Source organism: Siniperca chuatsi, linkage group LG6, assembly GCF_020085105.1.
Source record: "Siniperca chuatsi isolate FFG_IHB_CAS linkage group LG6, ASM2008510v1, whole genome shotgun sequence".
Classification (NCBI taxonomy): domain Eukaryota; kingdom Metazoa; phylum Chordata; class Actinopteri; order Centrarchiformes; family Sinipercidae; genus Siniperca; species Siniperca chuatsi.
This window is the reverse complement of record NC_058047.1, coordinates 23381059-23401890: the sequence shown is the minus strand read 5'-3', so window position 1 is coordinate 23401890 and position 20832 is coordinate 23381059. Positions and strand designations below refer to the sequence as shown.

Below are 20832 nucleotides of genomic sequence, written 5' to 3'. Positions count from 1 at the left end.
AAGACGGTTTGAACTAAAATGGAAATTCTTTGCCAGTAATTCCACTATAGCTACAGGCTTATAATTGTTCATTTAAACTGATCTTTTCATTGGGATCCTCAGTGAACTTCTACTGTGCGCTGCAAAGAAACTTTGGGAATCTCCTTTGAGGTGAATATATGTGTGTCAGCCATGCTTATTCTTTTATTGTTATACAGTATTACATGAAACACTGGCTACTGTAGATCATAAATACAGATCAGAATGAGTAAGACGCACCAGTGATGGTTATACAGGCCTACAGCAAACCACAGACACAATACATCCCAGTAGGATTTTACACCTTCAGAAACACACTGTTTTTTTTCCTACGGGGCCGTTACAGCGTTTCCATTCAGCTCCTCGTTTCTTTAATTGCTTCCGAAAAGCACGCGCTTACGTCACAGTAACGTGCTCGCATCGTGCTCATATGTTGGCGCTGCACCGTGTGCCGCCGCCGCCGCCGCTCGCCTTTCTCTTGCAGCCACACCCTCCCATTTCTATCTCGCACGCGTGCAGCTGTGCGGGACTGACTGACTGTACGTGCGTCTGCCTGTCGGGCACCCGCAGCATCAGCAACACAAAAGGGTCGGAGCAGCCGGAGCTGGGCTTACCTCAGCACCGATCAGAAGGAGGAATCGCGTTAAGCAAAAAAAGGTGGTGGGATTTATTTCCTCTTTTCTTCCATATTAATTGTGTTTTTGCTGATTGTTTTCCATTTTCACGACGCTGATGACCTTGTCACAGTATCCCACCTCTCATTTCTCATTGACCTGCTCAGATCTTCTGCTCCATCCTTCGCAGATGTGTGTGCAGTGTGTGTGTGTGTGTGTGTGTGTGTGTGTGTGTGTGTGCGCGAGCGCTGTAAATGGGCTGGGGCTTGCAATTTGATCCGATTTGAAATGCGCAAAAGCCGATGTCAACAGGCCAATTGTTATCAATTGTTATTTTATAAAATCCCAAATGATGCTAATCAATTCAACGCTATTTGGATTTCATCTGTGACCATATATGAGAAAAGCAAAGGCCAGATTCTTTGTTCTCCGTGCGCCTTTTAGTCTGCAATTAATAGACTGTAATCCCTGTGCGGCAGCATCCGCTAATCTGCCATTAACGGTTACGTATTGATCCGTGCCTTTAGGTCTATGTTGATGTAGTCTTTCACCACAGCGACCCGTGTCTCTCTCCAAACGATACACACAATACAGCCGCTGAAATGTCAGGACGCTTGAGTCAGCTGGAAAACCATGCACAGGCCACAAGGGCCTACATGTGCGAAAAAACAAATGAAATTATGTATTTATTTTTCCACACGTCATTTAAAGGCTTTTAAATCAGTGCTGCATTAGGCTACTGTCACCGTCAGTGTGCTGAGACATTAATGTAGGGAGAATAGATGGCAGTTTCCCAGGAATGAATTCCCAGGCTGCTGGTGTTGGATTTATGGTGCTGGTTTGAGTAAACTGCTCTGTTTTTTGGTTGGCTGCTTCAGCACCTGATGACGGGCAAGTGTAGGCTGTCTTAGTTAGAATCTGTAAATAGGCAGGTAGGTATATGGACTGACTGTTGAATGACGACATATTAAGACACAGAGCTGTGTGTCTGTGTTTTGCAGAGGAAATAGGGAAGAGCTCTCATAGTAAAGACTGTGTCACTCCTACTGATTCAAGAGTAGTGCAATGTTCAGTTTCACATCCAGCCTGAAGGTTTGGATTCTCAGATGCACTGAGCTGCACAGTGAACAAGGATTTGACCAAGTTATCTTGTCATCACCACCCATGAAATGACTAATGAACATCTTTTCAGAGACATCTGTGGAGTGCCTTTGCAATGCCAGACAGCATCCATTTTATATGAGTCATTTATCACCCTTTGACCTCAGATACTGTAAAACTGCAACTGTGGATTGGATTTTAATCACTGTAAGGCAGACAAAGACAGTCTGACTCATTGTTGTTTCTGCACATTTATATGTCAACTGATTTGCAGTCACATAGCTGCACATTTGACAAACAGGACTGGAAACCCACATTGTTAAAAATAAAAGTCCGGCATTCAAAATGAACTTAAACGCATCACTACAAAGTGCTCATTCTGTGATGCACTGACCTAATCAAAGTGTTTTCTTGTGGGTGGTGTAGGTGCACACGTGAAGTTTGTAGTGCATCACATGTCATGACTTTCCTTCATGTTTTGTGTGTTAAACTGTATTTTAGCAAATAAACTTGCAACTACAGCTGTTAAATTAATGTAGTGAAGTAAATGCTCAGATCTGATATGTAATAGTCTTCTCGTAAAAACGGTATTTCATAGGCATCACCCATCAGTAGTATGTACAGTATTGTTTATACTATTATACAGACATTGGTATTAGTATCTGCCTTTATCTAAAACACAAAACTATAATTACAGTCTACCACTCAATTTCTTATGAGGTATGCCCTAATTATTGAGTGTGATGCAAGTTATCATCAACTCTTTATTAATAATATACTATGCAGCATACTTTTGACCATGAAATTAGTTATACCCCCCCCTAACTGTGACTTGAATGACTGGTTTACCACATGTCAAGTGCAGTGGCTGCCATTATTGCATCTATTTCTGCACAGAGTCAGTCAGGGAGCAGTCTGTCTTTGAAGTGCTATGCTGCTGTAATATAGGCGGCATCCAGGTTGGTAAAGCCCTCATCATTACCATTTCTCTGTGAGACTGCAGTGTGATGCTGCCAAAACTGGAGAGTGGGGGAGCTGACCTTATTACACACTAACACTATGCTGATGCTCACAGCCATTATGATTACAGATCAGACTAATATGACCATAAAATGAAGATCTTATAGAGTATTAAGGCGACTAGAGTCAGGGAACTCAGCTGCTCCCTATAAAATGAATGTAAATCATATTTGCTGTAATCACTGAATAGTTTCAGCAGTCCACCTGTGTGTGCTGAGGTCTACGAGTGCCACAGAACAGACTATAACGGACATTTGTGACTGTAATATTATTAAGCAGTTATGGTGCACTGCATTACGAACCATTCTAATCACACATGTGCATGCACGGTTACTGTTAACCCACAATGAAAGCCTTTGTGTGCATCAGCCAGTTGAAATGATGAATGCCACTCTGTTCTCCTGCACTGGCTATCTGGCGCGGAAACAAAGTGTCACTTTGTGCCTCTTCAGCACAGCAGCACTAACAGACACAGGAGAACGCCCATCTATCCTTGCTTGGAGCTCACTCTACCCCGATCCCCGCTGACACACCTCCTCCCCTCAGACTGTACATGTGCTCCACTCCAACGCGCATCTGCACTCATGAACCCACACCGACAGCGAGTTTTCATTCCAGACGTACATGACTGCACCTTGGAACAGCAATCAAATTTTCATCAATATGAGAATATCAAGGGATGGTTACGCCGTCACTCTCTTGTACGCCCACATACACACACATACACACACAACTAAGCTCTCACTGCATCTGACACCTGACTCCAGGTAATGCCCTAGATCCACAGTGACAGCAGGCAGGTGGAACGGCCACACACTCATAGATACCCTCGCACACAGAGCGACTGCAGGACGGTAAGAAGGCATTCTTATACAGAAAGTTAAAACAGAGTTGATGAAATGTTAGGTTACAGTCTCATACATAGTTTGTAGGACTTTAACTATACTTTCCATTGATTCTTTCTGTGTGTTTTCTGACTCTCTGTGTGCAAAACCAGTATGAGCAGCTCATGTTGTACAGGGTGATTTAGTGAAGTGTAAAAGCATTACTCTGCTCAATTTTTGGTGTATGTCAACTGTGAATATCACAAGTCACAGTGTTTGTGTTTGAGATGCTCAGGCAGGAGGAGAAGGCCTTTCTCTTGTTGTTGTGTGTTCGCACTCTTGAGTATTGTCAGTTAACCGTTGGCTAATGTGGAAAATATAACCATGGTCATGTGATACATGTTGCGTGTCACTCTAAAATCCATTGTTTCTCCACATGCACCCTGTGGATATATAGCAGACAAATGCCAAGAACACCTTTAAGCACAATGTCTGAAGAAAAATGGAACATTATATAATTCATAAAGTTAGTGTTTATGGCAGATCTGTTGGACTGGATTGTATTTTGTCCAGTACTGCACTGATAGCTACTACTGTTGTTTATTTAGTACCTCTAACCAGGTTTTTAGCCATGCTAGCGGTGGCTCTGGGGATGGATTTGTCAGTTACTTGGGTGGTCCACCCCTTTGGTCCAGACTGAAATATGTCAACAACTAGAGGATGGATTGCTATGACATTTTGTACAGACAGTCATGGTCCCCAGAGGGTGAATCCTACTGACATTTTACACACACCAGAAGCTTCATGACCCTGCTGGGCGCTCAGGTCGCTGTCTGCTCGCTGCCAGCCCTCGCCAGGGGGTGGGAAACTCCGGGAAACCGGGGACCGCAACAATCAGTTTCTCCTCCATTGTCAGTATGGAACAAATATTTGCTAGGAACTTAAGTACATAGGGAGACGTTTGCAGGGGGAAGAAAATCAAATCCCGATCTGCAATTGGTTGCTGCTTCAGTGTGTCGCTGCTAATTTGCATAAAGTTCAGCTCCACTCAACTTCAACTCGTCTCTGGTCGCTGGCATCGTGCCGCTCGCTGCTGCCATGGCATCGGACACTTCTCTTCGCCAGCTCCCACTGAAAATCAGTGACTGCCGGCCGCTTTTGTAGCTCATGAAGCTTCTGGTGTGAGCGCACGGTTAGGGTCAGAAGGCAGGATGAAAAGCCAGCCATCATAGAGAGGGAGGTGCGATATTGTTTAATTATGGGGATAACGACACGCATTTTCAGTCTCTCCTGGAAGACAATCATAGTGTTGCACCTGGTGGTTCACATGAAAAGTGACAGAAATAGTTGTGTCAAGAATGAAAAATGAGAGAGCTGAGATAAGTTCAAACCCAGCTTACTTTCTCACCTTCGCACAGCTGTCCAATCACGGCTCAAAGTTGGTGTCAATGTCAGATCATCGGTTTTGGAAAGTTAAAGAAAATGGTAGGACATATCCCTCCCAATTCCGATGTCAGAAAGGTGTGGGGAAGGGCGTTTCCCAAGCTATTCAACGTCCGACAAGCAGTTCTGAAGAAGTATGCTGGCAGCTTTAATCTTGTCAATACACTATGCCTCAGCTCTAACTGAAATTTACATAGGTTTGAGTCTGACATGCTGAACTGAACTTGTTCACAAACACACTTGGAGCTCTGTTTTCATGGCGGCATGAACATAAGCACAAACAGGTTGGTGCTTTACCCATTTGTTTGGTATCTTTGTGCCCTGTACAATCTGTGTGGCATGAAGGTGGGAGGAGTTGAGAGTTCATGAAAATGAGGTTGAACATGAAGATATGTTGGTTTTTGGTGACAACTGGGTCTTTTGGATGTTTTTCTTAAAATAGATGTCTAAGGACCAAGTTGGTTGTCAGCTTAACATCACTCACATATTGATAATTTGGTGATTCCATCTGCAAGTGAAGTGAAATGCATAACATAACACTATAATGCTAAATAATGTGAATGAACACTTTGGTTAGATACTTTGCAACCAGTTGATACATTTAGGTTAACATCCAAACTACAAGTTTATTGCGACTATAGAACACCACGCTCCTATAAAATTACCGTATAAACTTATATGCTGATATAAAATGGAAGATTTAAATGCAAAAATAAAAACAAATCAAACAGAAATAAAGTGAAATGCAATACATATAATGCTGTATGCATTTCCTTTTTATGTATGTGTTTACTGTGTCATAAGTAAACGAAAAACATGTTAAAATGTTATTTGCCCTTTTGTCTTTAATAACTGAGCTAATTGTTTTCATTGTGACATGAATTCTCCATGCCATATTAAAATCAAATCACAACACAAAAGAAAGTGTAGAGGTGTATTACAAGTCAGTGTTGTTCAGCAGGGGGTACATTTCTCTGATTTGTTTTTATTTTATTTATTTCTTCCATAGAGATAAAGACGTCCTGGGGATGCCATGGACGCACACAATTCACAGTGAAAAATATTAAAAGAAACGTTTCCTCTTTTTAACATCAGTAAACATCATCATATCATATATTCTCATCCAAACATGATGGCTCCCCATGGGCAGCAGCTGCTGGCAGCAAGGCCTTCTTTCCAACTTGTCTGGGAAAGTGGCATTGCATTTGTAATTGCAACATGATGTGTGATACAGCAAGATGGTTTTGGTTATTTTTTTCAGAAAAAAACAACTCTCTTGATTGGAACGTAAACAGGATTACTGTTAGGAATTATCTGTTTATGCCACCATGTCACGACTTGCTGTACTCACAGCTTTGGCAGCAGTAGTGTGACTGGCTGAGAAGATAATGATTAATCACATCACCGCACACCTCTGATATTTATTTGCCATATTAGTAATTACCCAACCCGTTTGCACGTAGAGTGTGCTGAATGACAAGTGCACTTGGACCTAGCACATTGTCCTTGTACACATGACCTGGCAGTCTTCACTCACATCAAGAGTGAACTGCCAAGTGAACTATTTCGGTCTGTTTGTAGTGATAAGGATTTGTTGTGTGAGTTGATTCTGTATTGCGTCTGTCTCTCCTGGCCCCCGGCTGCTGCTAACATGATGCCAGAGAAACCAGAGGCTGCTCAAACTTCAGAGAATGGTAAAGAATGAGATTGGGACAAAGAGTTGGTGTTTTTGCTATATAGATTCATCTGGTTTACCGTCGTCAACTCATACATCCTGATAGATCGTGTTCTTCTGTTTAGAAGTGCTTCCTCATCCACCCCTTCCCATGTCACCTTCCATGCCATGCTCATGTTTCTCCACTTTGAGTGCACCTGATGCTAACAGACCTAACAAACCGAATCCTGCTGTTTTGTCTCTGTTCTGTATTTATTCCACCGTTTTCTCCCAAAGCCACAGCGGAGACAGCCGCAACGTTCATCTGGGTAAAACAAGCTTTTTGCAAAAGGGCAGATCGATGTTCCCTAAGGTTTTACTGCAGTGGTGCGCAGCCATCTCGAGCTGTGCAGCTGAAATAGGTAAACCGTTACACGGCTCCACCACGTTCGTCTGTCTGCTTTGTCAGCAAGCTACTTGTGCTGTAAGGTTATGGCACTTAGCCGCTACAACACTAAGCCATGCTATTGGACTTTGGTAGTTGTCTGGCCCACTCTGGTGCAGAGCTGGTGTCACCATCAAATGATGTTGAGCTGCTGGGTCATCGAAGAGCGCTGAGACGCAGCATCGTGTTATGCCACCACCATACTATGATGCAGCTGTATCCGTGTCAAAGGCATTTCTCTGCTTCTGTAGAGCACATGGCTGCTCCTCGTGCTTCTCTCATCCCATCTCTAGCTGCTTCCCAAGTCTGTCCTCTGCAGCACAAAAAAACAAACAAAAAAAACCAAAACACATCACACACTTGCTTCTTCGCACACCGACACTTGCTCAACATTAGGACTTGCAGCCAAGCTCAGTCAACACATGTAAATAAACAGACAGACAAAGAACAAAGAAAAAAAAAGAAGAGAATCCACAATATCTCTCTTTACACTAGCAGACACAATCACATACAGTCTCTGTTCTCACCACACATACACACACTCTGTCTGTGCTCACACACCCCTACTACCAAACATGCTTGTTCGCTCCTTGTTCTGTGCTGGACAAAGAGCCTTTCTGGGGCGAGACATTTCTGAGAGAGTCTGTCCGGCTCTGTCACCCTCAGGAAGCAAGCCCACGGCATGCTGATCCCACTGGATACAGCGGGCTGCTCTCAGGCTCTCTCAGTACTGTCTCACGCTCTGTGGTTTTATACTGCTGGCCAGGGTCCTTGTGGTTTTGCACAACACGCATTTCCGCAGTACATCAGAAAACCTCTGGCTCAGCCGACGTACTGCAGACAGGTGTTCGAGGGCGCCGGGTTCAGAGTTCAGTCTGTAGTTTGTTGGTTCCTGTCAGTTTATGAGATGCAAATAAGAGGTGGTTCATGTGGTTTGTGTGATAATTTCTGCTGTGGATCTCTAATAATCAGATGTAGCAAAAGGTCACCCTGCTGAAAGTGACCATGTTCAACTCAGCTGCTGTAAGTGTATTTTATTTGTAATTTTGGCACTATCTGCATCCCCCAACCACTTAGCTGTGTGTTGTAATTTCAGATGTACAGCTGAACAGCGGAGGCTTTATTGTGCCCCCCATCACCGAGAGCCATTCTGTCAGAGCTAACAAAGCCGAGCTTTTTGATGATAATGCTAGAGGCGATGGAGTAAAATAAAAAGCAAGACATGTAGTCCAACTGCAGCTCTGCTCAAGCACTGTAAATCTTCAGTGCCCCTTTCCTGATCTCACATGTGTCTCTGCTCTCTTTTCCCTTGATTAAAAGCCCCCTGCAGTAAAGATAACAGCATCCCCATGCTCACTTCCTTCTTCTCTCACCACAGCCAAGGTGTGCAGTGACCATGGCAACGGACGCCACGGAAACTAAGCATGACATGCTTTTAGAGGTAACCGAATCCAAAGGCCCAGGTAAATAGGAAAAAATGAGTGCTTTTGGCGACATCTTAAAGAGACAGTATTTTAAAGCAGATTCAATGATCACATCATGAGGATGAAATGACCTCTGTTAATAGCAGTTTAATGTTTTTTTTACTGTCTCTTTAAGAACTGCATGGTGTGGTGATGGGTTTGACTTGAGCCTTTACATAGGCTGTGCTGTGTCGACATTTCTGACTTCTTTGATCACCTTTTTACTAGCTTTTGTTTGATCCCTTCAAGCATTCTAAAGACATAATCTGATCAGGGGCCATCATGAACCCATGTAGCAAAGATTAGACTCAGTACAGTAGATAAAATCCCCAATTTCAGTGTTAAAGCAATGATTTGACATTTTGGTAAGTATGCTTATTCACTTTCTTGCAAGGAGTTAGATGAGAAGATTGATACTACTGTCATATCTGTATACTAAATATAAGGCTAAAGCCAGCAGCCACTTAGCTTAGCTTTGCACAAAGTCTGAAAACGGGGAGCTGCCACCTGCTGTTTTATTTTCTGCTTCCAGCTAGTTAATTTGCCTTCACCAGATGGGAAATATTCCCTGATCAGATGGCTAGAATGAAAAACCAGCAGGGGTCTGAGTCCAAAGGCCCAGGGTCAAAACACACTGCACTACAAGGGCACGGGAAGCAAGAGTTAACCCCAGAGTTAGGTTTGGTGCTGCTCTGTGGAGTACTGCCACTGAATCGTCTGCAGAAAAACGTGTCCTTTTGCGTTTCATGCGTGAGTGTGTGAGCATGCCTATGGCAGTGCATTATGGGCTTTGAACCAGAGTAGAAACACTGGATGGGCCCTGATGCTGGAAGAGCATGCTGCAGGGAAGCAGAACATCAGTGTCACCACCTTGGACAAAATCTCCCAAAATCTCAAACCTGTAAAAAATGTATTTTAAATATATTTTTATTTAAAGAGTTAAATACATAAAGAGCTAAATAAAGATTTTTTTCCCCCTTTCTCTCTCATTTTTCTTAGTCTCAAGTCCTTCCCAACCAAAACACTTTCACGCAGAACATAAAACTGACACATAACTAACCCAGCAAGGTATCTGTTCTGATATAAACATCAAGGTCCTAAATATGAACTGACAATCATGAGAAAGAAGGAAAAGGGGACAAAACAAAAAAAAAGGAAGGGAAAAAAAACAAAGCAAAGATTAAAAACATGAGAGATGTCTCATAGTCGCTCTGTAGTATATGTCAAAACCCTTAGTAATTCCATATAAAATGGAGATAAAACTTGGAAGTAGAGTTGAGATGATTAGTCAATCGAAAGAATATCAATCTACCATTCTCATGTTTTGGGAAATACGCTTATTCACTTTCTTGTCGAGAGTTAGGTGAGAAGATTGATACCACTCTCAAATCTGCTCAGTCGGCTCTTTTGTTTTGCGGGTGGTTAGGTGCCGGACTATTTCTTGGCCGGGAGCAGTGACTTCCTGGAATCTCATGCAACCCCCCAGTAAAACTGCAACACAATTTTTGTACAGATTAAACAAACAAGATATAATTTGTTAATTAGTGAACTTTAAAGGTGCTAGTAGGTGGATTTTGTTACCTTTGGACAAAGCCTGGCTAGCTGTTTCCAATTGTTTCCAGTCTTTATGCTAAGCTAAGCTAACTGGCTGCGGGCTGTAGCTTCATATTTACCGTATAGACATGGGGGGGGTATCGATATTCTCAACTAACTCTCAGCAAGAAAGTGAATAAGTGTATTTCCCAAAATGTAAATCTATGGCTTTATAGTTACATAAAGGAAAAAGATGGGTGGGACTAAAGAACATAAGTACATTTTAGCTGAAAGGTAGGGTTCACAAGTTGTTAAAATTAGTAGTGAAGCGGTGCCATTTAGAAAAAAATTCATCTAATAAACCTTTCAGAGAAAATTTTGTTTTCTCCAATTGTTGGACAAGATGGAAGCATGACTGTGGTTGCAAAATGTGTATTGTATTGTGTATTTGTCCCTTAAACCTAAATTTCTGAAAACTTTCCCTTTGTGTAGATACAGGGTTTCTTTGTGACGGTATCACAGATATGGTTAAGACTGATACTGTAGTCTTTGTAGAGACAATTGATTTCTATTGATTGTTTAATGTGATTTACATGGTCATGAGACATGAGTGACACATTCACTCTTAGAGGATAAAAAGATTCACTTTTAGTTAAACCTGAGCACTGTCTGTTTTATATAGAGCAGTACAAAGACAGAATTACAACAAATACTTCCCACATTGTATATAAATTCCTAGTTGAGGATCTAAGTGGGGAAATTAGTTTACTGTATCATTTCCCATGATGCCTCTGGTATAGTGAGCAGCATGCGAAATCCCACACCAGTTGCTACTTATAGCTCTGAAAGGGATACCCACAGAGCCCTGAGAACGCCTGTCTGCACAGTGGTGTAGAGTAGCTTTGTAGCTCTGTAATCTCACCCACTTAGTTCATCCAGTGGACCTTCACAAGTACACACACAAAAAGATACACAGACTAAAACTAAACACAGAGCCGGACTTCACACTCTTTTTTACATTTTAAAATTAAGCTAAACAATATCTGTTTACATTTGCCAATGACATCATGGCAACATCGTCATCTTTGGGATCCTGAGGAGAGAACAGAGCAATGTTTTTCCCTTTACACATGGGAAAGTTTAGCTTATGTGTAAGAGTTTATAACTTTCTTGCATGAAGGTTGATGAGCAAATAAAGATATCAGCCAAAAGTCCAAAGTTAGTTTCATAACTTTGGTTCATGACTTCCTCATGAACCAGCACTAATCTTACCAGCACTAACAAGGTTTATTACAACTGCTCTGTTTTATTACATAGGTCAGTTTTTTCGACACGTTTTTATTTTTTGGCAGCACATTGCTCCTTTATTGCTTTATACCGATTTGACGCGGTGGAAGGGATTGCTTTACTGGCCGATGGATTAGGGAATCCGCCAGAGTGATTAGCTGTTATATGTGTCATTAAGTAACGGTGAAAGTTTCCCTTTAGTTTTGCAGAATATAACACGTAAATCGTGGAGAGCTGTTAAAGTGTTGCAAGTCAAATGTGATATTAGTCATACATTTGACATTAACTCTTTAGGATAGCCAGGATATCGTTGTGGATTTTCACTGCTTTCCTTTCTCTCAGGGACCAATCATGGATTTGTGTTTGCCTGTTTTCAGTCAATAATTCAGGGATTTGGTAATTATATTTCTAAAGCTGCTATGGCTGTGGGTGCTCCCTTTTTATGCGTGTTGTTTATCTTTCCCACTTCCTGTAAATACATGTTAAGTATGAACCAAAGAGCCAAGGTTTTCTTCCCATTCCATCTGCTATTTTGATTTATTTTCTTTTTATTCAATCAATTGCATTTCACTATCTACACCCACGCATACAAAAACACTCCCAGAGGCATCGTCCTCCTCGTCATCTAGCCCAAGGGCGAGATATAAAGATTGATGATCTGATTGCATGTAGCTGTGGTTGTCATTTATTTTCTTTTGCCAACAGAGAGAAGGCGACAGGGCAAATTCCAGCCCTTCAGACGACTCTTTGGGAAGAAGAAGAAGAGGGAGGCAAAGGGGGGCTTTGATGGAGCAGAGCTAAAGGCGAGTTTTTCTACTGGGGAAGTGTGCAATGGAGTTGTATCTGACGATGAGGAGTCCAATCAAAATCTGAGGTAACTTTAATTTTTACACACGTGTGTCTGAGTTATACATAATGAAATAAAATATTATTGTTGATAAAAGCTGCAACCACAAGTCTTAGGGTAGATTTTATCCAAGAAACAACATGACTTCTTAACAGGTTTTTTTTTCACTTCCAGAAAAATGTAAGTGTTGAAGCAGACTCTCATAAACGCTGGAAGTTGTAGTTTCATAATCTGTAGAGAAAAGGGTGAGGCTCTGCTCAAATACAGCTTATGAAAGGCTCAACATGATTTAAGCCTTTAATTGATGTGCTGAAACTGCTGGTGTGTAAAGAGGTCATTCATTTCTTTGTGTAAAATGATTTACGGAGTGACACTGCAACCCACTCATGATAAATGAATGAATGCCTGACAGTAATGGCACGCTGCAACACTGAAGAGGCTCTTATTCTTCTGCAGGGAGTTGAATCCCATCGGATCTCGAGCTCTCTCACACGACAGCATCTTTATCCCAGAGGAGCCGGTGACTGAGTCCGGTCTAGATCTCAGCATGTCCCAGGAAAATGTCTCAGATAAAGTTAGGAATCTGCAGGTGGGCCTTGTAGCGATGTGCACTCAGTTGCTGAACAGTTATCTTCTGTCTACATACATAATGTGTAACCTTTTTTGTTGAACAAACAGAGGCAGATAGCTCAAGGTATAAAGTTTGGCCAGAGGCCTCCTTCTCTGAGGAAAAGTGAAGGAGATGAGGGAAGTTCAGATGATGAAGAGGTTCCCCAGAGTCCTCTGAAGGTTTTGGCCCAGGTAGAAGCCGAGCCAGCAATGACAGAGCCAAAGGTAACAACTTATTACCTTATTCTGATGACAGTTTCGTTCTATTTTCAAAGGGGAACTCCCCCATTTTTTACACATCAAAGTCTGTTTACAGGTCTTGGGGAATACTACTGAGCGAAAGACTCATCCCCCCAAAAAGCACCACAGAGCGCCACAGGAAGTCATTCCTGCCTGTGGCTATCAAACTCTTTAACGCCTCCGTCTAAGTGTCAGTCTGTATGACCCTAAGTCACTAAACTGGACATTGGACCATTAACATCACTGCAATACTTGAAATAATTGTGCAATATTCTCTGTGTTAATACTCCTGTGCAATATACTCTTTTCAGTTTAAAATTCCCTATTTATTGATATTTATTCATACTTCTATTACTGCTGTGCAATATCCACCGTCTCATAATCATCTTAATAAGCTACATTTAACTTGACAGTACTCATTATTGCACTATTACTTATTACTTATATCGTAGAAAAGGTTTCAATCGTAGTCATCTGGACACTGTTTTCAGAATCAAGACGTTTCGGCTCCCATCCGGAAGTCATTCTCAGTCAATTGAGAATGACTACGATTGAAACCTTTTCTACGATAGAACACTCCTGGACGAATGAGGGACTACACGTCTATTACTTATATTATTACATTGTATTATTATACCGTATATACTTATCATCAACTGTATTATATTTTGATTTGCTTAATACTTCTATTCCTGTGTGCACTGACGGGATAGTGAGCTGCTGTAACAAAAGAGTTTCCCCTCAGGGATCAATAAAGTATTTCTGAATCTGATTCTGAATACATAAAAAAAGTTCTATAAAGCCTTTTGTGGCTCCAGAGGTAGCTGGGCAAAGTCTGATAATTTACCTCAAGTGATGTCTCTTGGGTCAGCGTCGTTTTGGAGCTGAAGACTACAAGTTTGAAAATGAAAAAAATCTGTGGGGTTAGAAAGAAGTGTTCTCACCAGACCTCTGTAGCCCGCTCCTCATCTCTGCTTGAGGTTAGCAGCTCGATGCTAGATTAGCGGCTAATAGCATAACATAGCTTAGTATATCTGGTTGTGCTGCATTGATTTAGACTTTTCTTCAAACTGTCCATCGTGAGTCTGACAATGTTATAGGAGTGCAATGTTAAATTGGTAAATACTCTTTTTAGGTATTAGGACTAAGATAAGATGTGTTTTAGGCTATAATAAATGCTCTGTTATTGTGACAAACGCAGGTCCAGGGGGCTCCACAAGCCGAAACCAAACACAGCACCCCACTGAAGTCCCCGAGGTCCAAACGAGTTCTTCCACCCACTGGTACTATCGAGTCCATCAATCTGGATGCTGTTCCGCAGTCTGTTCCTCGCTTAGACAACACCGCTGCCAAACATAAACTGTCTGTCAAACCGAAAAACCAGAGAATTTCTCGCAAGCACCGGCGGTTTACACAGGTGAGCCAGAGCTAAAGTTAAGCTATGAGTTGCCTCAAATGGGTTGTTGATTTATTTTGTGACATTTCCCACCCTTTGTTGTGGTTAAAAAAAAGAGTTTTCCACAGACTATTTTCCACATTTTCAGGACCTCCAAGAGGTATCTATTCCTGGTGTGGTGCAAGAGGACCTCGAGGGAGCAGGCGTCTCCACAGACGATCAGCGCAGAGCATCTTTTGAGGAGTCTCTAGAAAACTTCAAGAAACAGAGACTCCATGAGGAGGAAAGAAAGGAGACGAGGAGGAAGAGGGAGCTGGAGGAACAGAGGTTCAAACAGGAGGAAGAGGAGAAGAGGAAGAGAGCAGCAGAAGAGCTGAGGCTGCGTGAACTAGAGGAGGAGAGGTGTCGTAAACAACATGAGGAGGAAGAATGGAGGCTTAGAGAGGAGGCAGAAAGAAGGAGGAGGGAGGAAGAGGAGAGAAGGATCAGAGAGGAAGAAGAAAGGAGGTGGCGAGAGGAGGAAGAGCGGCTGCGGAGGGAGGAGGAGGACAGGATGCGAGAGGAGCAGGAGCGCCGACAGCGGGAGGAGGGGGAGAGGAGACAACTGGAAGAGCAGAGGAGGAAAGAGGAGGAGGAAAGGAAGAGGCGAGAGAAGGAGGAAGAAGCGAGGAGGCAGCAGGAACTTGAGGCTGAGAAGAAGAGGAAGCTAAGAGAGGAAGAAGAGGAAAAAAAGAAAAAGGAGGAAGCAGAGAAGCTGAGGTTGCAGGAGATTGAAGAAAAGAAACAAATGGAAGCAGAGGAGAGGATGAGAAAGGAGGAGGAGGAGCAGAGGAGGTTGTCATTAGAGGAGGCTGATGGGTGCTCAGATCCACAGGAGAGGAAGAGGAGGGCTGAGGAGCTGCGCTGGAGGGAGATGGAGGAGAGACAGAGGCCTTTCTCTTTCAAAGTTTCCTCTGGAGAAAAACAGATTTTGTTCCAGAAGGTCAACCTGACGCCTGTCACGCCGGCCTCCAGCCACCAGAGCGGTGCTGTAGCTGAACAAAGAGAGAGCGCTAAGGCTTCCTCTTCTGAAGCACCAGACTCCCCAAACCTGCCAACGTCTCCATATGTCCCCCACACAGCCATCTTAGTGACAGGCGCCCAGCTCTGTGGGACAGCCGTCAATTTAGACCAGATCAAAGACACCGCCTGCAAGTCTCTGCTGGGTTTGGGAGAGGATAAAAAGGCCCAGGGAACACCGCCGACCAAGAGCAAGACTTCACCGGACCGCAAGTCTGGCAAAACCAAATCACTTAACGAGTCCTCGATTTCTACAGACCAGTCTGGTGCAGCCGTCCTGGCAGAATGGGCTAGCATCAGATCAAAGATATTCAAGGGGGTAGAGGAGGGGAAATACGAAGAGTACCCAGACCCAAATCGGAACCAGCCTCAACCCAGCAATGAAGACCAGCCTGCATTCTCCCACACGAACCTCAGGAAGACCATGTCTGCCAGCGCCAAGTTCTCCATCACCCCTGCAAAGAAAAAGTTTGGAGATTCAAACAGGAACTCTGAGGTGTTCAGTGTAGATGATAAGGAAGCAGGAGAGGAAGCTACTCCGTCTGATAGCCCCACTGCAGTCTCCCCAGCTCCAACCTGTAAACCTCAGAACAGGATGAGTAAAACTGTCCGTATTGTAGAAAGAGGGTCAGAGGAATGTATGTTTGCCAAAGACCTCCCCTCTTTCCTGGTTCCTAGCCCTGGAGCCAAATTTGAGGGGCCAGAGTTGAAGAGCAGGGCTCAGAGTGAGACAGAGGTGTCTGAAAGTAGAAAGGACGGAGAGGACCGAGGCCAGGACAGTGAGGACAAGCCGTCACCTTTTGGAATAAAGCTGAGGAGGACCAACTACTCCCTTCGCTTTCACAGCGGAGAGTCCACTGAGAAAAGGAAGAAACGATACAGTGCTGGGGACAGCTTTGACGGTGTCCCTTCACCTCTAACCCCCATTGAGCCAGACTCTGACGCTTCCTCTGTCTTTTCTAACAAATCAAGTCCCACATCGCCTCAGAAAGAAGGCGCGGTCGGCAAGTACTTATATGCATCTGCTTCCCCTGCTGTCCCTCGGGCTAAACCGGGTAAGTCTACCAGCCCCACCGCACACAGCGAAGGTGAAAAAGTGTTTTCCAAGCCACCGCTCTACCGCAGACCAACCACGTCGCCCAAACCTACTGGAGCAGTCCCCACACCTCCCCCATCGCCCCTACCTAAAGTGGCCCATGGGCCTCCCAAGGATGCCATGATCCAGAGGACAGGGGCCACAGAGTCCTCCAGCCAGGAGCTGACGAACAGGAGCGAGGAACCTTCAGCAGTGGCCCAGTTGCACCGGAGCAGCCAAGGCCAGGTCCAAGGAGAAGAGGAGCCAAAGGAGAAGAGATCCTTCTTCCCTTCCATTAACATCCCTTGGAGAGAAAAGGCGGACAGAAAGACAGAGCTCATCAGGAGAGGTCAGTGTTACTTTGATCAAGTACTATGCTGTTAGTGCTAATCTGAGCAAAATCCTCCAACATAGTATATAAACGCTTATTCGATTCCTTGCCAAGAGTTAGATGAGAAGATCAATACAACTGTTATGTCTGTACGGTTAGCTTAGCTTAAAAACTGTAAATGGTGAAACAGCTAGCCTTGGACAGAGCCAAGCTAGCTGTTTCCTCTTGTTTCATGTCTTTGTGCTAAGCTCAGCCTACGGGCCACTGGCTGTAGCTACACATTTACCGTGCAGATTTGAGAGTGGTATTGATCTTCTCATCTCATCAACTCTAGGCAAGAAAGCAAATTTCCGTAAGACCATATTTTACTTTGGCTTTTGTTGGGGTTTTGTAGGAAAACTTACATTTCGAAAATGTTATCATTTTGGTATTGGTACTGAAAATCTGGTATTGTATTAGAACTAGCATCCAAAAATTTCATACACTATCTTGCCCTAGTAATATGCCAATATGCATGCCCTGCCCTGCAGAAAAACCATCACTACAGAGCAGGCACTCACTGGACAGTGTGAGGGTCCAGGAAAAGGAGGCTGGGCCCTTATGGATCACACTGGCTCTGCAGAAGCAGAAGGGGTTCAGGGAGCAGCAGCAGAATCGAGAGGATCGACGTAGCCAAAGAGAGGCCAAACTGGCTGAGAAACAAGCTAGAGATAGAGACAGTGTATGTGCCCCAGATTTACACTTTACACTTTACACACTTATTACTACTACTAATATTTCTTCTGACATTCACATAATCTGGCAATATTCTTCCTCTCATACAATCACCTTCTGCAGGTTACACTGGTGAGTCCCACAGAGAGCAAAGGAAGCGGGAGCACCAGTCCTTCTTCTAAACCTCAGACACCAGAGGAGCCCAAGAGACCCGACAGCCTCCTGGGACGGTTTGAGCGCCGAGAACACCTGAAAAAAGCCAACACTTTACCCAGCTCTGTCACTGGTAAGAACCTGCACTATGAGAACTTTGATCTAAAAATAATAAAGCCAAATATTGCTGAAATTATTATTCAGTTGAGTTATTTTCAATCTTCAATTATTAAGCAAATATGTCAAAAATTGCTGGTTCCAGCTTCTGAATGTGAAGATGAGCTGCTTTTCTTCTTCTCTTGTAATTTGAAAAATGTTTGGTTTGGCCTGTTGGTCAGACAAAATCAACCGTTTGAAGACGCCACCTGGGTTCTGGGGAATTACTGGAACAATTTTCACTACTTGCTGACATTATATAGACTAAAAAAATAATTGTTAGATTAATCAATATTGGATATACTCATTAGTTGCCTCCCTAAATCCATATTTAAAGTATGTTCAAACTCTTAAAGGAGCTGTATGCGACACTCACTGCCACTAAATGTCGCACTAGAGCACCAGCATCTCAGACGAAAACAATTGGGCACTATGGCGCACCAGACTCCATTGATTAAAGATAATAATTTTACCTCACTGATCATCTTAAAACACACTTGATCCAAACTGGACAGCAACAAAATAAAACAAACCAAAACCATCTTTGTTAGTCTTTCCACTGTTCACCAACTCTGGTTTGGTCAAAATAAACCCTTAATTAATCGAGTTAGATGTGAAAACAAACAGCCTTTATATCACTCTCCTTTAAGCCTATACGTTTCCTGGGGGGGGGGATTCACATGCACTAACATGCACACGTGGCCGGACCGGCTACCAAAACAAAGAACAGAGAAGCTCAGATGACAACATGTACAGAGTGTGACGTCATTCTCTGCTCAGGACGCCATTACTCCACTATATCTTTACATAGCAAATAGTTGTTTGCTGCTATATTAATGTTCAAAATATTGTATACAGATCAATTTGCCATTGATTAAAATTATTTATTTAGAATAAATTTCACATTTGGATAGAGCTGCAACAATTAGCTGATTAAACATTTGGTTGATTGACAGAAAATTAATTATCAATTACTATTTTGATAATCAATTAATTGTTAGGCCATTTTTCAACCAGAAACACCAAAACAACACCAAAACAATACATATGATGATGTCACCTTTGGTTCTAGGAAAATGTGAATTGCATTTTTCACTATTTTCTGATGTTTTAAGACCATATATAAAGAAAAAATTATCTAAAGATGAATTGATTATGACAATAATAGTTTGCTAAATCAGTTACATTCTTGCATAAAATGAGCCTAAAGGGGCTGTATGGTGAAACAAATAGATTTGTAACACATTTTTGTCCTTGATTTGTTGTTTCAGTTGAGATTGCAGACTCTACACCGTCGCCACCTGCTGTCAAGGAGGTGTCAAAGCGCTTCCCCTCCAGTGACTCTCCGCAGGTGTCCACAGAGCCGGCCTGGTTGGCCCTGGCCAAGCGAAAGGCCAAAGCCTGGAGCGACTGTCCTCAGATCATCAAATAACACCTCACCTTAGCTTCACACTGGGCTCTGGCTTGCACTGAGACTGCACACTGCCCATGGACTCTGAAGCACCTCGAGAATCACCATCACCTGTCCCTTCCCTCCCAAAACTTCCCATGAAAACCCTCCTGACTGTGAAACAAGTAAAGCCCTCCATCACCTCATAACCCCACACATTGGCTGGTACTCTTATCATGTTAAAGTGCGCTTCACATTCAAATATTCCAATACAGTCGCACAGATATATGTAAACAATTGTTGCGCGCATGCACATACTGTATACAAATACACAAAGTATATGTTCCAAAAAGACACAGATAGAACATTGCAATGGAGTCCTCAGCAGCCAATTACAACCATGGCTGGCCATTGCAATAGCCAACCCCAATTACTTTTTTATTTTGTAGCCAACTGTGTCACCATGGTTGTAAATAAATCATTCACTCAACACAATAAAAAGTGAAACACTTCTGTATTAGAGAGGTGAAGCTCTGACAAATGACAGCGTTTAATCAACAGAGGGTAACTGTCTGAATCGTGTTTTAAGGGCTACAAGTAACAATAAGTCGACCTGTTGAATCTGCCTCTGGACAGCTGATGGAAGTGTTACGGGCGTCTTCTCTGCCCTTGTTGGTATTATTTATGTAAAGCAGCGGATTTATCTATGTTGAAATGATACTGTATCTCCTCTCTGAGCCTAGTTTGTCATGTACAAAAGAAGCCTTTTTTCTTTTTTTACTCATACTCTTAGCATAACAATTCTCACTGTGTCCGTGATGACTGTGATAGCTGTCAAAGAGGCTATTGTACAATTTCGCCATTATAAAGTAACCAGAATCTATCATAATCACACGGTGGGTGCACCTAAACACAGCACTGAAGACCATGTGTTACTGGGCATTTACATTGAACTGCACATTATCCTCACAGCTGTGTGATGACGTAATTTGGACTTTTTGCTTTACTAATGGAGACAGACAAAACACCTGCTTGCTGTAACATACAATTTTTGTAGCTGTCCTCCTGTAACACACTTGTGTTTGTAGGCTTACGCCATCACTTCCTCGTCAATGTGATATGATCTTACATAATAATGTAAGCATCTCCTCGATGAACACCCCCCCCAGCAATCTCATTTCCTTCCACTCACTTAATGATCTTTATGTAAATCAGTATGTACTGTATGGAAGTCAAAGGCGTTACCAGAGCTTCGGTCAGAAAGAGTCACTTTGTCATTTTGTTTCTAACGTCGGCCGTGCACAATAGTGTAGTGTACGCAGTGTTATATGTAACAAGAAAAATGTTTGGTATTATTTGCACTTTTTTGTCCCACTTAGATATTCATGAGAAAATTCTTAAAGAGATACAAAATGTTATGAATAATGTAAATTAAATACTGATGTCTGAACTGAAAGACA

At 42.8% G+C, this 20832-nt stretch overlaps 1 protein-coding gene across 2 annotated transcripts; it reads left to right on the top strand.

Moving 5' to 3' along the window:
• The first annotated feature begins 557 nt into the window (after window positions 1-557).
• Window positions 558-20828, top strand: cracd (capping protein inhibiting regulator of actin dynamics). 2 transcript variants are annotated; one of them, XM_044198347.1, is made up of 9 exons: window positions 558-674; window positions 12106-12276; window positions 12706-12838; window positions 12928-13083; window positions 14300-14515; window positions 14643-16977; window positions 17490-17680; window positions 17797-17959; window positions 19254-20828. In XM_044198347.1, the coding sequence occupies exons 3-9, from the start codon at window positions 12797-12799 to the stop codon at window positions 19412-19414; spliced, it is 3264 nt and encodes a 1087-aa protein (XP_044054282.1). In that variant the 5' UTR covers window positions 558-674; window positions 12106-12276; window positions 12706-12796; the 3' UTR covers window positions 19415-20828. The 2 variants fall into 2 exon arrangements, with proteins under 2 accessions (XP_044054282.1, XP_044054281.1); XM_044198346.1 differs by lacking the exon at window positions 558-674 and adding an exon at window positions 8564-8582 and having other exon boundaries at window positions 12108-12276.
• The last annotated feature ends 4 nt before the right edge of the window (window positions 20829-20832 follow it).